Source organism: Myotis myotis, unplaced genomic scaffold (genome assembly GCF_014108235.1).
Source record: "Myotis myotis isolate mMyoMyo1 unplaced genomic scaffold, mMyoMyo1.p scaffold_m19_p_26, whole genome shotgun sequence".
NCBI lineage: Eukaryota > Metazoa > Chordata > Mammalia > Chiroptera > Vespertilionidae > Myotis > Myotis myotis.
The window spans coordinates 130609-156650 of NW_023416331.1; the positions used below are offsets into that span (position 1 = coordinate 130609).

Here is a 26042-nt window from a genome sequence, read left to right on the forward strand (position 1 = left end):
CTCACTTCTAAGAATATATCCCAAGAAGCCAGAAACAACAATCAGAAAGGATATATGCACCCCTATGTTCATAGCAGCACAATTCACCATAGCTAAGATTTGGAAACAGCCTAAGTGCCCATCAGCAGATGAGTGGATTAGAAAAATGTGGTACATCGGCTAGGGCTTAGCGGGCCGCTCGCTGCCGGCGGCGCGGCTCGGAGCTGCTGCGGTGGCCGCGGGAGCCGCAGGCGTCTGCATTTCCCCGCCTCCTCCCCCGTGCGGAAGCTGCTGCCCAGTCGCCGGCCGAGGCCGGTGTTGATGCCCGGGAGGGTCTTGCGCCGTCACCGCACGGAGCGGGGAGAAAAGAGGCGACCACCCGCCGCAAGCGACCGTCCCCCTGCGCGCCGCGCCGCCCGCGCCCTCCGCGCCAGCCATGGTGGACGTGCTGGGCGGGCGGCGCCTGCTGGCCCCCGGCGGCGCCTGGGTGGAGGCCGAGGCGGCGCTGCAGAACAAGGTGGTGGCGCTGTACTTCGCGTCGGGCCGCTGCGCGCCCAGCCGCGACTTCACGCCGCTGCTCTGCGACTTCTACGCGGAGCTGGTGGAGCAGGCGCGCCCGCCCGCGCCCCTGGCCGTGGTCCTCGTGTCCACCGACGGCAGCGCCCCGGAGATGGAAGGGTTCCTGCGGCAGCTGCCCGGCGCCTGGCTGGCGCTCCCCTTCCACGACCCCTACCGGCAGTGAGTGTGCCGGGCGGGGTTCGCCGGCGCCCCGCGCCCCCCGCGTCCCCCGCGTCCCCTGCACGCCCCCCGCTCCCCCCGCGCCCCGCCCTCCTGTCCCTGCAGCCAGGAGCCCCGGCCTGGGTCCAAGTCGTTTGGCGCAGGTTCCCAGGGAGGCTGGAGCGGTTCGGGGACCGGGCGGTCGCTCCCGGAGTCCGGACGCTCCGGCTGCAGAGCCTGCCTTTCTCCGAGCTGCGGGGCGCTGCGGGGCGCGGAGCCCCTCCGCACGGGGAGACTGAGTGTGAAGGGAGGGGACTCGGGAAGGCGCTCTGTCCGAACCGGAGCCGACGGGTGGCTGCCCAGGCCAGCGGTGCGGGGCCGGGCTCGGAGCCCGGGAGGGGAGAGCCCGGGTTCATTTTCGCTGCGCGTGGCTGACATGTCCTCGCCGCCAGCGCGGCCCTGCACCAGCTGTGGGACCGGGTGCCGGCACCGCGGAGGCGGCGGTCAGGGTGACACAAACGCCTGCCCTGAAGCATCTCGCGTACTTGTTTAGAGACGTGACGGCGCGGACGCTCAGCTTTGCTGGGTTTCAGAGTTTGTGAATCAACTAGAAATTGGCCGTAGTTCTCCCCTGGCTGCGCACGGGCTCCGCAGAGGGGGTGGGGTCGGGGTGGGGGCTTGCGGGAAGAGGGAGGAGGGGGAGGGAGGACTTGAGGGTGGGTTGGCAGAGGGAACGTGGCTCGGGCCCTCGCGTGGGCATCTTGGCGGTCCCTGTGGTGTAAGCTCCAGGCCTGGGTTAAATCGGCTTCACGGAGGGCATTACCCGGGCCCTCGGCGGACGCACGGGAGGTTTCTGGGCTTTGTTTACAGAGCACCTGTGCATTTCTCTGGGGATTATGGTTTCCCTGCGGCATGAACCCTCCCAAATTAATTGTCCTCAAAGGACATTCCTTCTGGGCAATTAAAAATGGAAGCTACCTTTGCAAGTCCCCTGGAAGTGTGATTCTTTCTCCAACAAAAAAACAAAAAAAAAAGAAAAATGTGGTACATCTACACAATGGAATACTACACTGTGGTAAATAAAGAAGGAACTCTTGCCTTTTGCAACAGCATGGATGGAACTGGAGAACATTATGCTAACTGAAATAAGCCAGTCAGAGAAAGATAAATACCACATGATCTCACTCATTTGTGGAATATAGAGAACAACATAGACTGATGAACAGGGACAGATCCAAAGACAGAGAAACAGCGATCAGATTATTAATCCTCAGAGGGAAAGTAGGGGAGGGTGGGGGTCAGGGGAAGAGATCAACCAACGGACTTGTATGCATGCATATAAACCAAAACAAGGGACATGGACAACAGGGGGATGAGAACATGAGTGGGGGGGAGGATAGGGGTTAATGGGGGGATGAGGACACATTTGTAATACCTTAACTAATAAAGAATTTAAAGATAAAAAAAAAATGGTCAGAGGACCTGAACAGATACCTCTCCCAAGAAGACATGCAAATGACCAATAGCTATATGAAAAGATGTTCAACCTCACTAGTCATTAGGGAAATGCAAATCAGACCTACAATGAGATACCACTTGACACCTGTTAGAATGGCTACTATTAACAAGACAAGTCATAACTAGTTTTGGAATGTTTGTGAAAATAAGGGAACCCACCTTCACTGCTTGTGGGAATATAGACTGGTACAACCACTCTGGAAAACAGTCTGGCAGATCCTCAAAAATTCAACAATAGGCTTACCATATGATATAGCAATCCCCATCCTGGGTATCTGCACAGAAATCTTGGAAACATGTTTTAGCAAAGAAATATGCACCCCATGTTCATTGCAACATTATTCACAGTGGCTAATACATGGAGACAACCAAAGTGTCCTTTGATAGAGGGTTGGATGAAGAAAATGTGGTACACATACACAATGGAATACTACTCAGCCATAGGAAAAGATGAAACATGGGTGGACAACATGGGTGGGCCTTGAGAATATCGTGCTAGTGAAATAAGTCAGGCAGAAAAAGCTAAGCATCATATTATCTCACTAATACCTATACGAATAAAAGAGTAATATGCTAATTAGACCAGGAGACCTTCTGGGAGACCTTCCAGATGTCCTTCTGGACAAAGCCATGGTGGCGGGGCCAAGGCAGAGGTGGTCAGGGGCGATCAGGCCAGGAGGAGAGGGCAGTTGAGGGTCATCAGGTGGCAGGGGAGGACAGTAGGGGCAAACAGACTGGTAGTGGGCACAGTCGTGGGTACACTTGGGGGTGATCAGGGTGGTCGGGGGGCAATTGGGGGTGAGCAGGCTGGCGGGGGCGCAGTTGCGGGCAAGTAGGCCAGCAGGTAGAGTGGTTAGGGGAGCTCAGGGAGGCAGTCAGGGGAGCGGTTAGGAGCCAGTAGTCCCGGACTGTAAGAGGGATGTCCGATTGCTAGTTTAGACCTGATCAGGCCTAATCCAGCAGTGGGACATCCCCTGAGGGGTCCCAGATTGGAGAGTGTGCTGGCTGGACTGAGGGACACTCCCCCCCTGCACGATTTCATGCACTGGGCCACTAGTTGAGATATAAAACTGCAACTCATAGTCACACATAGCAGTGTGGGTTGCCAGAGGGAAGGAGTTGATGGGAGATGATTTGACTTTGTGTTGTGGACACACCATGCAATATACAGATCTTGTATCATAGAAATGTAGACTTGAAACATATGTAATCCTATTAACCAATGTTACCTCAATATATTTCATAATAAAAAGATAGGAAACAAGGAAGAAAAAACCATTCTTCATAATTAACTTGTATTTTAAAGTTGAACGTGTTGGCTAACAGCAGGATAGTACTCATGATCCAACAACTTAAAAAATAACTGAATTGAAAAAGAATCATATATTTAAAGAAGTAAAAAATCTAAGGAAGAAATATTGACTTGATGAACTAGATGAGCTGATTCATTAGCACGATCACACCCCCACCCCCTCTGACTAGGGCAAGGGGCAGGGCCCCAGCGGAGGGATGACCGTGGGAACAGTACAACCACAGAGCAGTGGACAGCTGAATGTGGAACAATGAGTTAGAAACTAGAGGCTCCCAAACTCAAGGTTATATTTTCCCAAGGGGCATTTACTAGCTAACTGTAGGGCAGTGAAGGAGGCTAGCAAGCAAGGGCAGGGAGAAGAGGGGGACAGAGTAAACTTTCTAAAGTTTTCAGGTGCTTGGGGAAAAAATATTCCTGGAAAGAAAGGGCCATCAACAATACATATTTGCCAGCTTTGAAACATGTTTTCCAACATAGCAGTATTTTAAACATGTAAGAAAATGAGTATTTGCACTTTTATGACTGTGGCAATATCAGATTGAGTAGATAGGATTAAAATAACAAACAAAGCTACTCATATTCCCAGCAACAACACTCTGAAATTACAATAAAAATGTTAGTCTATTGTAATTTTTAAAAGTAAAAATAAAATTTTCCTGTTATTAAAATGCTTCCTTGACATAATCATGATCAGTAAGAATGGAAAGTGTGAAATAGCATATGAGTGGAAGACTTGACATTCTCTGAGAACGGGATGACAGCCACAGGAGAACTTGGAGGAGAGACCATGCTTTGCATGTGCCGAATTTGAGCTACAAGTAAGATGACCATGAGGAGACCTGCTGGAGGAAGTTAATATAGCTCTCAAAACCTCAGCAGCAAAGCCTAATACATTCACATAGGTGATCACTGCAGTCAGGAGACTGGATAATATTAACAGTGTAAATCACATGGTGAGAGAAGTAAAGAGCAAGCTTGCAGGCCCAGGTCAAGGGACGTGAGGTGTGGGGAGGAGAGTAAGGACTGGGCTGAAGAGAAAGACCCTGTGATTGGCCCATGGAGACCCACAGAGGCTGAAAAGTGCACTCTTTCTGGGAAATCTAACAAGACAAGAGTGGCATAAACTTAATGACCGTGTATGTCAATCCTGTGGAAGTTCAAGGCTAAAAAATGTGGGAGTGGAACATGAAGGAATTGGCTGAGGCACTTTCAGCAGACGTGGGGGTGGGAGTGAGAATGGATATTAGGTAGGTGAAGAGGCTGGGGGCACCACACTTCCAAAGACACACTGGCTTAAAGGGACGAAAGTTAGGGCAGAATCTAGTAGAGAATAAAGGAAGAAATTTAGTTTGTGCCTCTTCTCAATTATTTGTTAATTGTGCTCTGTTTAAAAATGGGAGCTAACAACACATATGCTTATGTAGAAAGGAGAGCAGAGAGTGAGAGACAGAAGGTACGGGAAAGGTGGCACCTGCAGCGCTTGTGGCTGGGGAAGAACAGAGGTGACATCTGAGCCCAGGATTGAAGCCAGCACAGAGCACGCTTGGTGGAGAAGGCCTGCGAGGCAGAACACCATCACACCTGGGGTTAGCATGCTCACTCGGGCTGCAGTTATGATGACTAATCTGCACACAGAATGTTATATACTGATTATGTCCCAATTTATATAGGTTGTTACCTCTGGAGAGTGATTGCCTCTGGAGACCAAATCCCTAAAACCTGGGAGCGACATCCTGAGAGCAGCGGGTCTGGAGAAGAGGGACATCTCTGAGTGTCTGGGATGATGAAAGAGTGTGAGGAACCGTGGAAATTTTTGTGCAGGTAGACTGTAGAAATTGTTCCAGTTGCGATTTAGCCTCTCATTATGGTCTGGGTTTGTCACCATTTGGCTTTTTTGAGAGGGGAGCTCACATACTGCCATATCCCATGACGTTTGTGTCTAATTGTCACAACCCCAGACTGAGCCCAGAGTCGCCCATTTTCTGTTCAGTTATTAACAAAGGCCAATGTTATACACATCAATGCCAAAATCATCTCCCAACTTTGTGTCGGCTCTCCCCAAATATATGCTCTTCTGTCTTTCTGAAAGTCCCTCAGACCTGCTTATTCATTTGTTAGATTCTTTTCAAGTCTCCTTTTCTCTAATTTTACTTGTGTGCCATTTTCATCTCTGAAATGTACTAATATTTCATCTATATTTTTATAAACCTTAAAAGATTTTCTCAATTTTCAACACTAAAACACGTAAAAAGTGTCTGCAACAAATTGCTCAGCCAATATTTAAAACAATATCTCTGACTACTCAACCCATGGACTAAATATCAAAGGTTAACCAATTTATAACCATATATCTTTACTAAGTTATTGGTTGTGGAAAATTTATTGCTATGATAATTCTTTTCAAGATAATAAAAACATTCACATGAACTTTTTTCACATTATTTAAAGCAATATGTTCAAGAGCAACAATATATCAGGAAGGGAGGGAAAAGTGAGAGAACAGGAGACAGGCTCCTTATTATCCTCAGCAGAGAATTCACGGAGAGCAAATGGAGATGAAAAATTAGCAAACTTTGGGAAATGAAGATGCATGGATTATTATGAATTACTTTGAAAATATAGGTGACAATAGAATGATATAAACAATAAGTATAAGGGGACAAGCAATTCATGTGTTCAACTCCTCATTTGTTCAAAATGCATTTACCAGGTTTTCCCCCTGTCTCACACTGTGTGAACAGTATAAACTCACACATTTCAAACAAGCTTGCCATCAAGGCAGTGCTCTCTGAGAATTACAAGAGACAATTCATGGCTTCCTGATTGGATGTGGATTTAATTCTACTGTTGGAAATAGGTTTTATAAGAAACAGATGTACCCGGAGATCTCAGGGTACATCTCCTGCCCCACTGAGAGGTGTGAGGACTCAACTGCAGGTCTGGCACCAACAGATGGGACCACGGAGTCCACACTGAAGGCAACACAAATGCAAACTCATTGTCTCAAAAGAAAATATAACTCAGCAGGTGCCAACAACTGCAATTCAAGGAAAGCTGCCCAGAGAATTGATGCATCTGAGTGAGGCTCAGGCTCAAATTCGGGAATCTGACGCCATTGTCTTTTCCAGGCAAGGTCAGGATGTACAGTGAAGGAACTCCAGAAATGCCTTTCTCATTACTGACCCTGTTTCAGCCTCCATAAAGGTTCATGGCAGGGAATCCAACCCCCACTCCTTCAGTTAGGAATGGCCAAGGCTCCCACCTGAGCAGCTTCAATTACAGCCGGTTTACTTGGTAGAAATGCCTCGTCCTTTTAATGGTTGTTACTTTTTGGCTTATTTTATTTATTATTTATATTTTTTATATTAGTCATGGAGCTGGCAATTTGGCCGGTAGTAAGACTTATTAGCAATTTTTAGGCTCATGGGCTCAGAGTAGTGGAAAACAGCACCTGGGCATCCTGCTGTCTGTGCAGCTGAAGGCCGTAATTTCCTTCAAGTCCCTGAAATTCCCCACAGCAGTAAAGAAGTTTGGGGAGCAACTTCCCCTTCTGATTTCCTTTTGCATGCAAGATCTTTCAATTCTGTTCTTAATCTTGCCCATTAATGCAAAATAAAAGCCTCCAAACATACAGTTCTGCATTTTTCACCTGCAGAGTATCTGTACCCGTGCTTTCTTTTTTAAAAAAAGATATTTTATTGATTTTTTACAGAGAGGAAGGGAGAGGGATAGAGAGTTAGAAACATCGATGAGAGAAACATTGATCAGCTGCCTCCTGCACACCTCCCGCTGGGGTTGTGCCTGCAACCAAGGTACATGCCCTTGACCAGAATCAAACCTGAGGCCCTTCAGTCTGCAGGCTGACACTCTATCCACTGAGCCAAACCAGTTAGGGTCCCATGTTTTCTTAAATCTGGTGGATGGGAAGAGGGGGTGGGTTTGTAACTTTTCTCCCTAAGTCATCCAAATTTCCAACCTGAGAATGAGGCTCCTGTCAGGTATTCTCAAACATGAAACAAACTTCTTTAAGACCAAAGAAGTGCATGATGCTGGCATCTGTGTAGGGGACCAAGAGAAATGACGGCCAGTTGCGGCCTCAATCAGACACCAAATCCATGGCATCAGGAGATCGATCAGGAGAGCTCTGGTAAACCCAGGTTATTTCCCTAGGATTTAGTTCATCTCCTGTGTCGGAGATAAAACTGAGTGCAAATGACCTCACAGCACATCAGTGTGGGTGTCCCCTGTGCTCTCACCTAGAGCCACCATTAAAGTTCCCGTTCGGCTCTGTGGGCACTCCGTGCACAGCGTGTCCAGGAGAAAGCCCGCTCTCCAAGACTGTGAGTGTCTGCGTTAGGTTTTGCACGGACAGACTGCAAACGTGGGGCTGGAGATGTAAAAGCAAACCTCAGCTCCCCTCAGTACTCTGGCTATATTTTCCATAAACTATAGGACCAATCAGTCTGGATGATAAAACACTGTGGAGTAGCCTGTACACATCCCAAACTCTGAACAAGATAAATACATAAATCTGGGAAGTTGGTATGAGAATGTTTCACTTAAATCTCTACTATATACTGTCATCTTGAAAATGAAAGGAAAAGAAATAGAAGCAGGCAGAAGGGCAGCCATTCTTCAGAGATGTGTGTTTTCATATCAGCAGATAAATAATATGCAGATTGAACACCTGGCTTTACAGTCATGAGAGGTCTTTATTGTTAGGTCGGAGAGGGCCCAGGATGGATACATGCAGACATGACAAGATAATGGACTTCCCTGGAATTTCTCACAGATCAAGGTGCCAGACACAGATACAGGCTTCTTCTCCCTTAATCCACATACCCTCCCCCCACCCCACCCCCCCCCCGGCCCATCCCCTGCAGCAGAATAAACCTTTTCCTTTCCTTTCTTTTCTGATTCACTGGACTCTATTTCTTGCGCCGCCTCCTGAGCCACCTAACCTAACATTTATCACCATCACATGAACGAAGAGGAACAAAGTGCAGTCTAGAGTCCCCTTTCCTGTGCTTCTCTCCACGCTGCTGGTCACGGCACAGGGAGGAAGACAACCAGGTCTGACTGAAGCCTCCACTCCCGGTGCCAAGCTTCAGTGTCCCAGAGAAGAAATATGTCAGATTTAGCCTGAGAAACTGATATTTTTCTATTAATGGTTCATCCAGGTAAGTTTAAGATGAAATTTTTATCATGGGATAAAGAGCAGTGCTGGGGGGTCTGTCTCTGTGTGTGTGTGTGTGTGTGTGTGTGTGTGTGTGTGTGTGTGTGTGTGTTTATGAAGACTCTGGGAAGGGTCAGTAGAAATAACAAAGAATCTAGGAAAATGTCTTAAATTTAGCATCTTTTATGCTCGTGATTTGCCTTTTTTTGCTCTAATTTATTTATCTCCCTAGAAAACCTTAAGAATTCTTTTGAAAAGCTGTAATCCTCTTGTTAGGTCACCAAAGGAGGAAAGCAGGAGGCCAGAATGGTGAGGGATTACAAATTAATTCGATCATCCACACATCAGGTGGCTGAGCCTGGATGGCTCCAGCAGCCAGTGACAGGAGTCAGCAGATTTTAAAGGGTTCTTGGTGGGTGTTTTCTGGGAGGAGACTTCTTTATGCAGACCCAGAGGGGAGGTAATGGAATGTGGTCACAAGTGAAATGTGATGAATGGAAAATGACCTGAAAAGCCAGTTCCTGGGGGAGGGGTATCAATTCAACTGCTCAATCAAAGCCAACATTCCAGCCTTTTTGTTTTATGACTAGGGACCAAGGTCATATCTTCTGTACCTACTTCCTGCTGAGCCAGGACAGCAAGATCACAGGGGATGGACTTTGACAGTGGTGGGCTGGTCGAGGGGGGCAGCAGCATGATTTCCCAAGAGACTGGTTGGTGCCTTCTCAAAGGCACTTCTGCTGAGTGAGTTGGGAGGTAAACGCTGGTCCTGAGGCTGCCACAGAGTCACTGGTCGAGTTTGGCTGCTTTTCTGAGTCTGGAGCTGAAATACAACTGACACCTAGATGTTACCTTAGGAGGGAGATTAGGGGTCTCAGTTGCCTCACTAGTGATATGAAAGGGGAGAATAGGTTACTCTGGGGGTGAGGTTCTTGTTTGCCCAGTTTTGCCCCTTGCTGGGCACCCACAGGGTTTTGCAGGTCCTGAAACAGGATTTGACAATAGGTAGAGCAGTGGCTAAGCTACCAATGGCAGACCCACCCCTGCTGTGATGCCCAGGGTCATTAGGAGAGGGATTATCTGGAGGTTACCCTGGGGATGAGGTCCTTGTTTTCCCAGTTTTGCCCCTTGCTGTTTTTACTTTTAAACCTTAAATTGTTATATTAAAGACTTTTACTTTCTTTCAAACTGAGCAATCATCTTGGTTGCTGCCCAGAAAAACAGGTAGGAGAGAGACATGCTTGTCAATATTGCAATGCATACACCTCAAGTAAAAGTAACTTTCTTTTTACTTACAGTGTCTCATTAGTGGTGAGATTTAATGCTTGAATAATAACTTTTAGTTTATTCTGTAAACAGTAGCGGAAGAGATTTTTAAATTCCTTCTTTTTAAGCTTAAATTTACTTCTAAACAGCATTCTTTTTGGCTACTGCTCATTTGCATATGTATGCAAACTTTACTTTGGACTTTACTAGAATCATTTGCTCATAAAATATTGGCTTCTGCCCTAACCGGTTTGGCTCAGTGGATAGAGCTACGGCCTGTGGACTCGAGGGTCCCAGGTTGAATTCCGGTCAAAGGCATGTACCTTGGTTGTGGGCACATCCCCAGTAGGGAGTGTGCAGGAGGCAGCTGATGGATGTTGCTCTCTCATCAATGTTTCTAACTCTCTATCCCTCTCCCTTCCTCTCTGTAAAAAATAAAAAATATATATATATATTCTAAAAAAAATATTGGCTTCCCATATGAATGAGTTTATATGAGATCTTGATTATATTGTGAAAAGCTAACTTACCAAGTAACTAAAGTATGCTCCTTTATTTAAAAGCAAAGTAAGCAAACCTATACATGTGACCCATGAAGTACAGATGCCACCCCCTCCCCACAAGCCAATCTGAAGAGCAGGCTGGGAGTGGGTCTGAGGCACTATGTGTGCTCCTGTCTTAAAATTCTGCTGCTGCATATTCTGCTTTAGCTTAAGAACTACTCAGCAACCTTGTCCTGCCGAGCTTAGGGGCTGAAGCCTCAGGCTTTCTTGCTCAGAGTAAAATGGCCCTTTTACAATTCTTGTAAATAGTTAACTTTAGAACTAATTTTTTCCTTTCAACATTTCTCTTTTCCTTTTCATTACATACTCAACCTTCACAAATTTCACACTTTCAAATTAGCCTTCAAACCTTCTTTCTATGTCCTTCAAAATTGCATAACCATGCTTCAGACCTTCCATTAAGTACCTTCAGCAATTTGTACAGACCTGCTCTTTCTTTTTTCTTTTCTTTTTTTTAAATTAAATCTTTATTGTTCAGATTATTACATTTGTTTCTCTTTTTCCTCCTATAACTCCCCTCCTCCCAGTTCCCACCCCACCCTCCGCCCTCAATCCCAACCCACTGTCTTCATCCATAGGTGCACGATTTTTGTCCAGTCTCTTCCCGCATCCCCCACACCCCTTTCCCTCCCAAGAATAGTCAGTCCATTCCCTTTCTATGTCCCTGATTCTATTATAATCACCAGTTCATTTTGTTCATCAGATTATTTATTCACTTGATTCTTAGATTCACTTGTTGATAGATGCATATTTGTTGTTCATAATTAGTATCTTTACCTTCTTCTTCCTCTTCTTAAAGGATACCTTTCAGCATTTCATATAATACTGGTTTGGTGGTGATGAACTCCTTTAGTTTTTCCTTATCTGTGAAGCTCGTTATCTGACCTTCAATTCTGAATGATAGCTTTGCTGGATAAAGTAATCTTGGTAGTAGGTTCTTGGTATTCATCACTTTGAATATTTCTTGCCACTCCCTTCTGGCCTGCAAAGTTTCTGTTGAGAAATCAGTTGATAGTCATATGGGTATTCCCTAAAGATTCTGTCTTTGTCTTTTGCTCTTGGCATTTTAATTATGATGTGTCTTGGTGTGGTCCTCTTTGGATTCGTTTTGTTTGGGGTTCTCTGCACTTCCTAGACTTGTAAGTCTATTTCTTTCACCAGGTAGGGGAAGTTTTCTGTCATTATTTCTTCAAATAGGTTTTCAATATCTTGCTCTCTCTCATCTTTTGGCACCCCTATAATTCTGATGTTGGTACGCTTGAAGCTGACCCAGAGGCTCCTTACACTATCTTCGTATTTTTGGATTCTTTTTTCATTTTGCTTTTCCGGTTGGGTGTTTTTTGCTTCTTCGCATTTCAAATCTTTGACTTGATTCTTGCGCTCCTCTGGTCTGCTGTTGGGAGTCTGTATAATATTCGTTATTTCAGTCAGTGTATGCGTAATTTCTAGTTGGTTCTTTATCACAACATCGAGGGTCTCATTAGATTTCTTGGAGATCTCATTAAGTTTATTGGCAGTTTCTAGAAAATTATTGAAAGACCTTAAAAGTGTGGTTTTGAGTTCTATATCCTCCATTTCTGATATTTGTGTCCTGTTTCTTTGTTTCCGCATTTTTTATGCTTTCTTGGTGCACCCCCTAGTGGTCTTTGTGCGCAGTCTTGTTGTAGTTAAGCCTTGATTATCATAGGTAATACTGGGGGGGATTTGACCTCCAGGCCAACTGGCTGTGAGAATCAGCTGTGTCTGCAGTGGGAGAACTTCTGTTCTCAAGGGAGGTGCTAATCTAGCCTTTGCCTGAGGCTATCCGGCAAATGCCTCTGTGCAGGGCTTGGGCGGGGCAGGTCTCAGGGGATCTACAGGGCCAGTGGAGCGAGCAGTTATGGCTGCTCTCAGTCCCTTCCCCAGGGGTTCTGCCTCTCAGAGTCCCAGCAACTGCTGCAAACCTCGGAGAGAAAGCTGCCCTCGAGTTCCGACCGATGCCAGACAGTCCCGCTTCTCCCGTTTGAGTCTGGGTCCTCAGAGACTCGCCCAGATCTGGAGCTCAGAGTCTGAGACTCCCTCCGGATTGAAACAGACAACCACACCCTCAGCTGCCAGTCTGCTCTGCGCACACCTCCGCACCTTAGTATTTGACTTCCGCACTGCGCCTCCTCTGAGTCTCGGTATGCTTTTCTCTTTCCTTCTAGTTGTAGAATTTCCCCTCAGCCAGCCTTCCTGTGGTTCTGGGTGATGTCCGTTCCGTCTTTTAGTTGTATTTTTGAAGTGGTTGTGCGAGGCAGCAAACTCCGGTGTTTAGCCATGCCGCCATCTTGGTTCCTCCTCCCTCTTTCTTTTTTCTTTAAAATGTATTAGAATTCTTCACTCTTAGAAACCTTAATTTTTCAATGATCACCAAAAAGTAAACAGCCAACATTTCTTAGATTGACATTTATCAACACACTTTAAGCACACTCTTACTTTCAAGAAAATATACATTCAATCTACACTAATAAAAGAGAAACATGGTAATTGGCGTACTACCGCTACCCTTTTCATTGGCTAATCAGCGAGATATGCAAATTAACTGTCAGCCAAGATGGTGGCCGGCAGCCAGGCAGATTGAAACTAACATGAGGCTTGCTTGCCTCAGTGACGGAGGAAACCAACGTTCCCCGCCTGCAGTTGCAGGCCTCTGAGCCTGCAGTTTAAGAAACTGTAACAAAACCACTGGACTTCAGCCAGCAGATTTGCAACATTGTAAGCAAAGGCCAGAAACCTACTTTTAGCCTCGGAGGCCTAAGAGCTGGAGCCAAGCCTCAAAGCTAAAGCTGGCCCAGAATAAAAAGAAAAAAAGGAGCAGTTGGGAGCTTCAGTCACCCCCAGCCTGAAAACAGCCCTCAGCCCCTCACCCAGACTGGCCAGGCACCCCAGTGGGGACCCCTACCCTGAAGGGTGTGTGACCAGCTGCAAACAGCCATCATCCCCTCACCCAGGCTGGCCAGGCACCCCAGTGGGGACCCCCACCCTGATCCAGGACACCCTTCAGAGCAAACCAGCTGGCCCCACCCATGCACCAGGCCTCTATCCTATATAGTAAAAGGGTAATATGCTGCCCAGCACCGGGATCAGCGGAGCCATGAGGCCTCCCAGCACCGGGATCAGCGTGACAGGGGACAGTGCCCAAACCCCCTGATCGCCCTGCGGCTCTGTGTGTGGCAGGGGCCGGGGCCACACCTCCCTATCCACCCTGCTCTGTTCGTGACAGGGGAAAGCGCCCCAACCCCCTGATCAGTCCTGCTCTGTGCCTGATACAGGGGAGCTCCCCAACCCCCCCCCCCCCACACACACACACACACACAGGCCCTGCTCTGTGTGTGACTGAGTAGAGCCATAACCTCCCCATCGGCCCTGCCCTGAGTGTGAGAGTGGTGGTGCCCCAACCCCCTGATCGGCCCTGCTCTGTGCGTGACAGGGTACAGAGCCCCAATCCCCCTGATGGGCCCTGCTCTGTGAGTGACAGGGGGTGGCGCCGCAAGCTCCCCATCGACCCTGCCTTGAGTGTGACAGGGGGTGGTGCCCCAACCCCCCAATCGGCCCAACCGTGAGTGTGACTGAGGGTGGCATCACAACCTCCCAATCTCCCTGCTCTGTGCATGACAGGGGGCAGTGCCCCAACTCCCCAATCAGCCCTGCTCTGAGCCAGACCAGGGTCTGCACCTAGGGATTGGGCCTGCCCTCTGCCACCCGGGAGCAGGCCTAAGCCAGCAGGTCGTTATCTCCCGAGGGGTCCCAGACTGCGAGAGGGCACAGACCCGGTGCAAATTTTTGTGCACCGGGCCTCTAGTAAAGTATAAGAGACCTTCTGTAATAAAAACTAAGAGCGGGCGAATTAAAACGTGTCTAGTAATCAATGTTTCAGTGTGCTATTTTAAAATATTTAAATGCTTATCATTTAACCCAGCAATGCCTCAATGACTTTAAGTATTTAGACTTTAAGTGCAGTGGCTAATGGCTGTGAGACTAATCCATCAACTCCCATAATGGAGACTGATGAGTGGACAAGGGTCCCAATAATCTAAGTTGCTCAGTGTGGTGAGAAGTGGACAAGATTTCCAATAAAGACTTTGGAACATTATGAATAGCTCTATGAGGCTGGAGGAAGGCAGGGGGAGGAGGGAGCAGGCCCTGCAGCCTGTTCCCAGGCCTCTAGCCGCTTGGATTCAAAACGGCCGGATTTTTTCCTTAGAGATAGCATGCTAAGGTTTGGGAGATAATAAGCTCAGCTTCTGATAACAGCTAGATGTTAAGAAAGCATGTGCAGTAAAGAAAGTTGTCCTGTGGGAAGGGTGGAATAGGGGAGCTGCAGGGGGGAGGTGAGAAGGTGCTGAAGTCAGAGCAGTTTTCAGAGCATTAAAGAGGAGAGAATGTTGGTTTTGGGATGTAAAGGCTCAGTGAGGGGGTCCCTTCGCCATGTCATGTCATAGAGGAGCTTTGCAAGAAGACTAAAATTGTGAACCTGGAGGCAAGAGAACCCAGTGAGCCTGAGGAAGGAGAAAATTTCTTGTTCATAGAAGGGGACAGTCATGGAGGAGATATGGCATTTACAGTCCAATGAATGGCTCTGACTTGTGGGGTGAGAGAGTGAAACTGAGGTAGGTGACTGTGGTTTGGAACAACTGGGTTTTATGAGGGAATGCATAGTAGCCCTGGCCGGGCACCGAGGTAGAATGAGAAAAGTGTGAATGGGGGTATTGAGTAAGGTGTAGTGTAGAGGTGCGGTGGCTAGTGGCTGTGAGACTAATCCAGAGGAGTGGACAAGGGTCCCAAAGAATTTGGAGAGGGCAGGATAAGTGGGCCCAGTGTCAATTAAAAAGGAGCCACCACAGTCGTTACCTGAGTCTCTGTCCTGGTGATGTAAGTCTGTGGGGGCCCTGTCAGGGCCTAGGCAGCTTCTTCGGTGGCCAGTCCCAGGAGGTCTGGGAGCTCTAAACTGGATCCAGAGGGCAGCCTTGCTGGCCTGGCTGAGGTCTGACCCGGAGAGACCAGACTGCAGTCTGATTTCCAGTGGCCTTCCCTTCCACACCTCTGTCTGGACCCAGGCTGGGGTCCCTATCTTCCTGGAACCCTCCCAGGTTTCCAGCACCAAATGTGTGTTCGCTGAAGGAGGAACACAGGAGACCAGAATGGTGGGGGATTACGAATCTATTCAATCATCCCCACACCAGGTGGCTGAGCCTGGATGGCTCCAGCACCCAGTGACGGGAGTCAGTGGCTTTTAAAGGACTTTTGGCGGGCTTTTTCTGGGTGGAGACTTCTTTATGCATACCCGGTGGGGAGATAATGGAATGTGGTCACCTCAAGTGAAATGTGGTCTCAGCAAAGGGAATGTCCACAGTGAAATGACCTGAAAAGCCAGTTCCCATGGGAGGGGTATCAATTCAATGGCTTGATCAAACCTAACACCTCTCCAATCTGAAATATGAGGCTGTAATCTTAGTCTGATCCTGACAACTTGCCTGGCTCAATTACTATTGGTTCTGGATCCCTTCTTTGTCCTTCTATCATCCCTACATTCCTCAGTTCTCCTTCCATGAGGGACATTTATTTCCTGTTAGATGAGAACACCCTGCACCCCATTCTTGATTTCAATCACTCACTCAAAACCCATGGAAGAATTCATTCAGACAAACCTTCTAAAGATCTGAAATCTTCCCTATTATTTCCAGATTCTTATACCTCCTTCAGGAAGAAAGATGAGGATGAGAGCAGGCCTGGGATCAGACAGGGCTTCTCTCACTGCCATGGGCTGGTGCTGCCAGGTGAGGTCACCTTGCCCAAAGCCCACACCTGAGCCAGGAGAGCAGCTCCTCCTGCCCCAATGCAGTTCTCAATTCCCCATTGCAGACCAAGCCCTGGCAGCATCTTCCCGTGTCCCAGACAGAGGTGGGCATCACTTCTGAGGAAAACTGATCTGGGTGTTTACTCTCCTGTTTTCTTACAGGAAAGAAGAGAAGAAAAACACTATTTTCTTCAAAGTGGGAGTCAGCAAAAAACTTCTCAAGATTCTGTTTTCCACATTTTACATCATAATGACTAAGTTACGCAAGAAAAAGTTAGCTACCCTTCTAATCATGGTGGTCATGCTGACAACTTTGTTTTATCAAGTAACTTCTGAGAATCCCAAAGAAAGAGGTAAGTTTAAAAATGAGTGAAGTGAGTATTGGCCAGGTGACTCAGTTGGTGGGAAATTTCTCTTGGTACACCAAGCTTTTAGGTTTGATCCCTGATCAGGGCACACACAAAATCTACCAATGAATGCATACATGTGTGGAAAGTAAATGGATCTCTCTCTCTCTCTCTCTCTCTCTCTCTCTCTCTCTCTCTCTCTCTCTCTCTTCTCTCTCTCGTAAAATGCTTATTTAAAAAATTGAGTGAAGTGTTAGAGTTGGATATTTTGGGCACTGAACTTGTGAATAGAGCCAAGAACAATTTTAGACCATGTTTTAGTGTGTCTGTAAAGATAGTAATTTCCACAGAAATGATCTTATAATCTCTTTCTTATACCCAGCAATTCACTGCGCACAGCAAATCTGTATTAACTCTGGGAATCAACATTTGTAAGGTATAATCTCCAGAATCTGCAGGATGCCCAAACTCTAATTCAGGAAAAATGATTAAATATATGGAAGATGTTTAGGTTATGGGAAGGAAACCTTTGCAAGATGTAGTGGCTGTTTTGCTTTCAAATACATAATGGACTATCAATTTTTATGAGATGTCTGAATGGATTAATTAGGCAGAGTTAGAACTAATCTGTATGAGCTTTAAACAGTTCAGCTGCGAAAGATCCTTCTTATGATTGTGATGATGAAGAATGATTGTGCCTAAAGTGCATGCACCCACAGGGGGGAATGTTGTCTCACTCACTGGGGCATCCTGCACAGGAAAGATCACATGTGCAAGAAGGTACTGAGGAGAAGCTGTTTTGTCTCTCCCTTAAAGTCCATGAAGAGTTTCTTTTTTATATTTGGTTGCTCCTGTATTGGGTACATATATGTTTACAAGGGTTATATTTTCTTATTGAATCATTCCATTTTCTATTATATAGTGGCCTTTTTTGTCTCTTGTGATGGCCTTCATTTTGAAGTCTATTTTGACTCCTATGAGTATTGTTACACCAGCATTTTTTTTTTCTTTCCATTTACGTGGAATAATTTTTTCCCATTCTTTCACTTTAAGTCTATGTGTATCTTTTGTTCTGAGTTGGGTCTCTTGTAGACAGCATATATATGGGTTATGTTTTCTTATCCATTCAGTCACCCTATGTCTTTTGCCTGGGGCACTTCATCCATTTACATTTAAGGTTATTATTGAAGGGTATTTATTTATTGCCAATTTTATTTTCTTTATGCCTATGATTCTCTCTCTCTTTCTTTCTCTCTCTCTCTCTCTCTCTCTCTCTCTCTCTCTCTCTCTCCTTTTCTTCTCCTTAAAGCAGTCCATTAACATTTCTTGCATTACTGGTTTAGGGATAATGTATTACTTTAACTTCTTTTTCCTAGAAAGTTTTTTTTTATTTCACCTTCAATTTTAAATGATAATTTTACTGGATACAGTAGTCTTGAATTTATTCTCTTCCTTTTCATTACTTTGAGTACTTTATGCCACTCCCTTCTGAAGTGTTTCTATTGAGGAGTCAGCTGACATTCTAATGAAATCTCATTTGTAGGTAATTTTCTTTCTCTCTTGCTGTTTTTAAGACTCTTTCTTTGTCTTTAATATTCTCCATTTAAGTCTGATGTGTCTAGGTGTGGGTCTCTTTGGGTTTACCTTGATTGAGACTCTCTGTGTCTCCAGAACTTGTGTGACATTTTCTGTCACCAGGTTGGGGAAGTTTTCTGTCATTATATCTTCAAACAGGTTCTCTGCTCATTGCTTGCATTCTTTTCCTTCTGGTATTCCTATGACCTGTATGTTGTTACTTTTTATGTTGTCCCAGAGCTCCCTTAGGCTATCTTCCTGCTTTTTTATTATTTTTTCTATTTGCTGCTTTAATTTTGTATTTATTTCTACCTTGTCTTCCAAATTTGATTTGATCTTCTATTTCAGCCAACAAGGACCTGATTCTGCTTATGCCTTTAGATCATCAGTGAGCTTGACATTTTTCTTTATAATATTAAGACTTTTACTCTACTTGTGATGATGTGTTAATCCACATAAAGCAAGTCTCATTTATCAGAGCACATGTCCCTCCTACTTCTGCTATTAGTATGTTTAGGACCTGTTGATTCTGAAGGACCACAGATGCTAAGGGGCTTAATGATTCCTATTGGGCTTCAATTGCCCCTACCACAGCCTTCCAAAACTGGTAGTTTAAGGAGAAACCAAGATGGTGGCATAGGTAAACACCGGAGTTAGCTGCCTCGAAAAACCACTTCAAAATACAACTAAAAGACGGAACGGACATCGCCCAGAACCACAGGAAGACTGGCTGAGGGGAAATTCTTCAACTAGAAGGAAAGAGAACAGCATACGAGACTCAGAGGAGGCACAGTGCGGAAAATATAAAGGTGCGGAGGTACGCCGGAGTGGGCTGGTAGCTGAGGGTGTAGTTGTCGTTTTCAATCGGGAGGGAGTCTCAGATTCTGAGCTCCAGTTCTGGGAGAGTCTCTAGGGACCCAGACTCAAACGGGAGAAGCAGGACTGTCTGGCATTGGTCGGAACACGAGGGCAGCTTTCTCTCCGAGGTTTGCAGCAGTTGCTGGGACTCTGAGAGGCAGAGCCTCTGGGGATGGGACTGAGAGCAGCAATAACTGCTCCCTCCACCCGTTCTGTGGATCCCGTGCAACCCACCTGCCCCGCCCAAGCCCTGCACAGAGCCATTTGCCAGATAGCCTCATGCAAAGGCTAGATTAGCACCTCCCTAGAGGACAGAAGTTTTCCCACTGCAGACACAGCTGATTCTCACAGCCAGTTGGCCTGGAGGTCAAATCCCCCTAGTATTAAATACAACAATCAAGGCTTAACTACAACAAGACTGTGCACAAAGACCACTAGGGGGTGCACCAAGAAAGCATAAAAAATGCGGAGACAAAGAAATAGGACTAAACTGTCAATGGAGGATATTGAGTTCAGAACCACACTTTTAAGGTCTCTCAAGAACTGTCTAGAAGCCGCCAATAAAGTTATTGAGATCCTCAACAAATCTAATGAGACCCTCGATGTTATGATAAAGAACCAACTAGAAATTAAGCATACACTGACTGAAATAACGAATATTATACAGACTCCCAACAGCAGACCAGAGGAGCACAGGAATCAAGGCAAAGATCTGAAATGCGAAGAAGCAAAAAACACCCAACTGGAAAAGCAAAATGAAAAAAGAATCCGAAAATACGAAGATAGTGTAAGGAGCCTCTGGGACAGCTTCAAGAGTACCAACATCAGAATTATAGGGGTGCCAGAAGATGAGAGAGAGCAAGATATTGAAAACCTATTTGAAGAAATAATGACAGAAAACTTCCCCTACCTGGTCAAAGAAATAGACTTACAAGTCCAGGAAGCGCAGAGAACCCCAAACAAAAGGAATCCAAAGAGGACCACACCAAGACACATCATAATTAAAATACCAAGAGCAAAAGACAAAAAGAGAATCTTAAATGCAGCAAGAGAAAGAAACTCAGTTACCTACAAGGGAATAGCCATACGCTTGTCAGCTGATTTCTCAACAGAAACTTTGCAGGCCAGAAGGGAGTGGCAAGAAATATTCAAAGTGATGAATACCAAGAACCTACAACCAAGATTACTTTATCCAGCAAAGCTATCATTCAGAATTGAAGGCCAGATAAAGAGCTTCACAGATAAGGAAAAGCTAAAGGAGTTCATCACCACCAAACCAGTATTATATGAAATGCTGAAAGGTATCCTTTAAGAAGAGGAAGAAGAAAAAGGTAAAGATACTAATTATGAACAACAAATATGCATCTATCAACAAGTGAATCTAAGAATCAAGTGAATAAATAATCTGATGAACAGAATGAACTGGTGATTATAATAGAATCAGGGACATAGAAAGGGAATGGACTCACTATTCTTGGGGGGAAAAGGGGTGTGGGGGATGCGGGAAGAGACTGGACAAAAATCGTGCACCAATGGATGAAGACAGTAGGTTGGGATTGAGGGCGGAGGGTGGGGTGGGAACTGGGAGGAGGGGAGTTATAGGGGGAAAAAAGAGAAACAAATGTAATAATCTGAACAATAAAGATTTCATAAAATTAAAAAAAATAAAAAATAAAAATAAAAAAATAAATAAAAAAAACTGGTAGTTTAAGAGGGTAAGGTTAAGGACAGACCTTTCAAGCAGGGGAATCGCAGCAAACCAAAGTAAACCTGGCATAATGGAATGACCAAGGGCTGGTCTCTGGAGAAGGGGGTTGTCATGGGTGTGTTTGACCCAACCCCAATCTTCAAATCCTGAAGTGAGGCCAGGGGTGTGGGGAGGACACTATCTCTCTCTTTTTCCTTGAAAAAGTTGTTAATGACTGTTCAAGTAAGGATCCCAAATTAGAAAAGCTGCTTGATGATATCATTTCTGTGGTTTTAAGAAATGTCACCCTAACCAGCTTGGCTCAGTGGATAGAGCATCCACCTGTGGACTGAAGGGTCCCAGGTTCAATTCCGGTCAAGGGCATGTACCTACTGGGGGATGTACAGGAGGCAGCTGACCATGTTTCTCTCTCATAGATATTTCTAACTCTCTGTCCCTCTCCCTTCCTCTCTGTAAAAAATTAATAAAATATTTTTTTTTTTAAAAAAAGAAAGAAATGTCACCAATGGGACTGCTGCTACAATGGTACATAAGCCCCACCAATTCCTGGGAAATGTAAGATATAGCCATTCACCAAACAGGAAATAAAATCCAGTTCCTATGAGAGAGGGCTCCCCAAATAGGTCAAAAGGAAAAAAAGTGGAGTAGTTAAACCAGAGGACATGAGGTGGGAGTCGTTAGGGAAAAGGTAATAAACTCCCAGCTAGCTTGGATCATAAGCTGTATTTCCAATAAACTGGGTAGTCTCACAGGCTAGATGTTTGGGAGAGAGACTACATATGGTGCTTCTAAGTATTTTTTATAAAATATTGCTAGGATGGGTTAACAATTGTGATTGATTGCAAAAGTTGGGTATCATCACAGGCCCTGTGATCCCACAAAGTAATGAAGAATAACCTGCTGGACTAGTCAGTTTGTTTCAGATCCTTGACCCACTTATTTGGGTATTCCCATGAGACATTGTGTCTCTCATAGAAATGAATACCTCCCTGAGGCTACCAGAAAAAGCTTCCCCAAACGGTGGCATTTGGCATATCAGATGAGCTAGAGATAATTCAAAGAAAAAAAAATTGTAAAGACTATGGTGTGATTGCAATTCTCCCAGGAAACCCATCCCCATAAGCGTCCTCTTGAATCACATGACTTAAAGCAAATAGAAGTATTGCCCATTATTGCAGATATTGCCCCTACCCTATGTGTGAGTGTGTATTCTTGCTCACTGGTGGACAGCGGGTGACTCTGACATACTGGATGCCTCTTCCCTTCTCTTGGAGTGTGGGAGGCACTTCTCCATTTCAAGCCCTGCCAGGATCCATGTTTGAGCTGTATGTTCCAGGGACAAGGGAAGAGCCACCAATGGGAATTGGTCAGGGTGTGTTTGATTGTACTCTTTGGGACAAACCCAGCAATTAAAATAATTTCCCACCTTGGCCATAAATAATGGAGCTGGGGCCATAGGGTGGAAATATCCATGAGCACTATAGGTTGTGAGGAAAAGAAAAAGCAAAATATTTAAGTGCAATGGAACCATTGTTAGAAGAATTTTAAAGTTGGATCATGGAGTAGTGTGATTCCCCTGCTCCAGGTGTACAAATTAAAAGTACACAATCCCCCAAAATCTATAAGTGTGTAAGTCAGACCAAATCCTGTCTGGAGTGTTAGGGACGTTAATCACCCAGAACAGTGTTTCCTTCTAAAGGCTGTGTTCAATCATTACTTATCTGAAGTCTATGGGGTACGCTGGGGCTCTCCAGAGAGGAGTTTCAGGTCCTCCAGGGGCTCACGGGAATACTGGTGACTGATCTGGTGTCATTGGATGTTCTTCCTGGTCTTCCCCCTCCTCAGCCGTATCTGGTGTCCAAGCTTTCACTCTCGAGTGGTGAATCCAGGAGTCAATCCCACTGACCTTGACTGCAGTGAGTGTAGACAGGATTACTGTATATGGCCCTTCCCAAAGTGGGCTGAGGGTGAATGGAAGAGAAGGGAGAGGCTTTAACAGTACTAAATCTCCAAGGGAAAAGAGAGATTTGCCAATTTCCTTGGTGCAGGCTTCAGCAAGCTGTTGAAAACTCTGCTGAAACCTGGCCAGGACAGGAATATCTAAGGGGGTTTCTCTCAGGTCCTCTTTAGCTGCATAAATCTGAAGTATAATCTTCACAGTCATGACTAATGCCTTCACCGTCTTCTGGGAGGAAAGTGGCTGGATTAAGAATGGGTCAAGTTTTTAACTGGACAGCTGGTCCCTCTGACAAGAGTGCCTGATATTTGAGAAGGCAGCTGTGTGAAAGCCAAAGTCCTCCCTTAAAGGCTAACAGAGTGGCTACATTATGAGGGATATAGACAATTAAATCTCTCCCCAAGGTTAACTTAGTGGCTGCTGGTTCCCAGCAGGGCTACTGCCACTACAGCTTAGATGCAGGATGGCCAGCCCTTAGCTATGATATCTAATTCTTTCTCAGGTATCCCACTGATGGGGCCTGAGTCAAGACCACCAGGGCGATGTCTCCCCTTTCCGTTACATATCGATAGAAATACGGGCTGGTGGGAAGGCTCAGGGCTGAAGCCTGAAGGAGGCCCTGCTTGAGTTGCTTAAAAGCCAATTCAGCTGCTGGCTCCCACTCCAGCAAAGTTAAGTTCCCTTTATGAGCTTCTTTAATCATCCTATATAATAAAAGGACAGGGACCATAAGCGTAACAACCAGAATGACCACTCGACCAGTCACCATGAGGTGCATTGACCATCTCTCGGTACCTCCACTCCCCGGCCCACGAGAGGTGGTGGGCGGGGTGGTGAGTGGTGGTGGGGCAGGACTGGGGACTGGCAAGTGGGCTGAATGACTGACCTCTTGGTCTCTCCCCCTGACCTGCAGGCTCCAATGGATCAGTGATGGTGAACGGGCGACCTGGGGTAGGTGGCAGGACGACCGGGCTGGCTGTCAGGCTGGTCGGACCCACAGGTCATCCCTGGCTGCTCAGGGGCTCAGGCTGGTGGGAAAGTGGGTGCTGGCAGTGTTCAGCCTGGGGACTGGTGAACAGGCAGAAGATGGCCCTGATCACAGGCTTGGCCTAGGGACCCTACCCGCACGATTTTGTGTGCTGGGCCTCTAGTGTGATATAAGGGACTAGTAATCTCCCCATACCCTGGAATCCATAATCTACAAAATCCTGTTATGTATTAAGGTACAGGGAAAGGGGAAGGAATAGGCTTGACCATATCTTCCCCGATGGCCCTACTTCCTTTTGTTAAAACCAAACCCGTATTTGTTAGATGACTGGCTAAGTTGTGCCTTAGGCCTCAGGACTTTATTATTTAATTTTTTAAATCTTTATTGTTGAAAGCACTGAATATGTCACTTTTCCCCCCAATTGACACCCTCAACCTACCCCCACCACCCACCCCAGGCCTTCACCACCCCATTGTCTGTGTGCATGGATTATGCCTATATTCATACAAGGTCTTTGGTTAATTACCTTCCACCCACCCTCCCTCTGAGAGTCCACACTCTGTTCCATGCTTCCATGTCTCTAAATCCACTCCGCTCATCAATTTATTTTATTACTTAGTTCCACATATGAGTGAGATCATGTGATACTTGTCTTTGACTGACTGACTCATTTCACTTAGCATGATACTCTCCAGGTCCCTCCATGCTGTCTCAAAGAGTAAGAGATCCTTCTTTTTTACCACTGTATAGTATTCCATGTTATAAATGTACCACAGCTTTTTTTTTATCCACTAGTCTACTGATGGGCATTTGGGCTGTTTCCAGAATTAGCTAACGTAAATTGTGCTGCTATGAACATAGAAGTGCATACATTCTTTCTGATTGCGGTTTCAGGTTTTTTAGGATATATTCCTAGAAGTGGGGTCACTGGGTCAAATGGCAGTTCCATATTTAGTTTTTTGAGGAAACTCCATACTGTTTTCCATATGGCTGCACCAGTCTGCATTCCCACCAGCAGTGCTCTAGGGTTCCCTTTCTCCACATCCTCATCAGCACTTATCATTTGTTGATTTGTTGATGGTAGCCATTCTGACAGGTATGAGGTGATATCTCATTGTCATTTTAATTTGCATCTCCCTGATGTTTAGTGACTTGGGCCATTTTTTCACATGTCTCTGGACCATTGACATGTCCACTCTGGAGAAGTGTCTATTCAGGTCCTTTGCCCATTTTTTAATTGGATTGCTTCTTTTCCTTTTGTTAATTTGAATTAGTTTCTTATATGTTTTGGATATTAATGCTTTATCAGATCTGTCATTGCCAAGTATGTCCTCCCATGCAGTGGGCTCCCTTTCATTTTATTGATGGTTTCTTTTGTTGTACAAAAGCTTTTTATTTTTGTATGCTCCCGTATGTTTATTTTCTCAGTTTCCTTAGCCCTGGGAGATGTATCTGTGAACATATTGCTGTGAGAGATGTCTGAGATTTTTCTGCCTATGGTTTCTTCTAGGATTTTTATGGTTTCCCAACTTACATTTAAATATTTTATCCATTTTGAGTTTATTCTTGTGTATGGTGTAAGTTGGTGGTCTAGTTTCATTTTTTTCTTTTTGCATGTATGCGTCCAATATTCACAGCACCATTTATTGAAGAAATTGTCTTGACTCCATTGTATGTTCTTGCCACCTTTGTGAAATATTAATTTAGCCTAATGGCTTGGATCAATATCTGGGTTCTCTGTTCTGTTCCATTACTATATATGTCTGCCCTTGTGTTTTGAGTACAGTGGCTTTGCAATATAAGTTGATTCCTCCAACTTTGTTCTTACTCAAGATTGCAGCAGCCCCTCAGAGTCTTATTTGGTTCCATATAAATTTTTGGAGTATTTGTTATAGATGTGAGAAATATGCTGTTGGTATTTAAATAAGGATTGCATTGAATTTGTAGATTTATTTGGTTAGTATGTACATTTTAATGATACTGATTCTACCAATCAATAAACACAGTATATTCTTTATTTTTCCTTTTTAAAATTCTTTATAGTTACAGTATTAAATATGTCTCCTTTTCCCCATCCCCATTGACCTATCCACAGCTGTTCCTACTCTCCACCACATGCCCTCACCCCCCTATTGTCTATGCCCATGGGTTATGCTTATATACATGCATGCAAGTCCTTTGGTTAATCTCATACTGCCTCCTTTCCCCTGCTTTCCCTCTGAAGTTGGATGATCTGTTTGATGTTTCTATGTCTCTGGAT

At 45.4% G+C, this 26042-nt stretch overlaps 2 protein-coding genes across 2 annotated transcripts in view; both read left to right on the top strand.

Annotated features, from left to right (window-relative positions):
- The first annotated feature begins 325 nt into the window (after positions 1-325).
- Positions 326-721, top strand: LOC118679592 (nucleoredoxin-like protein 2). Its single transcript, XM_036356517.1, has one exon. It carries the CDS (start codon positions 416-418, stop codon positions 719-721), a length of 306 nt encoding a protein of 101 aa, XP_036212410.1. The 5' UTR covers positions 326-415.
- A 7828-nt stretch (positions 722-8549) lies between these two features.
- The window catches only part of LOC118679478 (butyrophilin subfamily 1 member A1-like), a 74039-nt gene continuing 56546 nt past the window's right edge, over positions 8550-26042 (top strand). The window contains exons 1-2 of the mRNA XM_036356258.1: positions 8550-8706; positions 16512-16702. Of these exons, the coding sequence (XP_036212151.1) occupies positions 16600-16702 (103 nt within the window). The 5' untranslated portion in view covers positions 8550-8706; positions 16512-16599. The remainder of the gene's footprint in view (positions 8707-16511; positions 16703-26042) is intronic.

Bases quoted from the DNA above. Each gene is read 5' to 3' on its own strand.
- LOC118679592 (XM_036356517.1), top strand. From the start codon at position 416: ATGGTGGACGTGCTGGGCGGGCGGCGCCTGCTGGCCCCCGGCGGCGCC.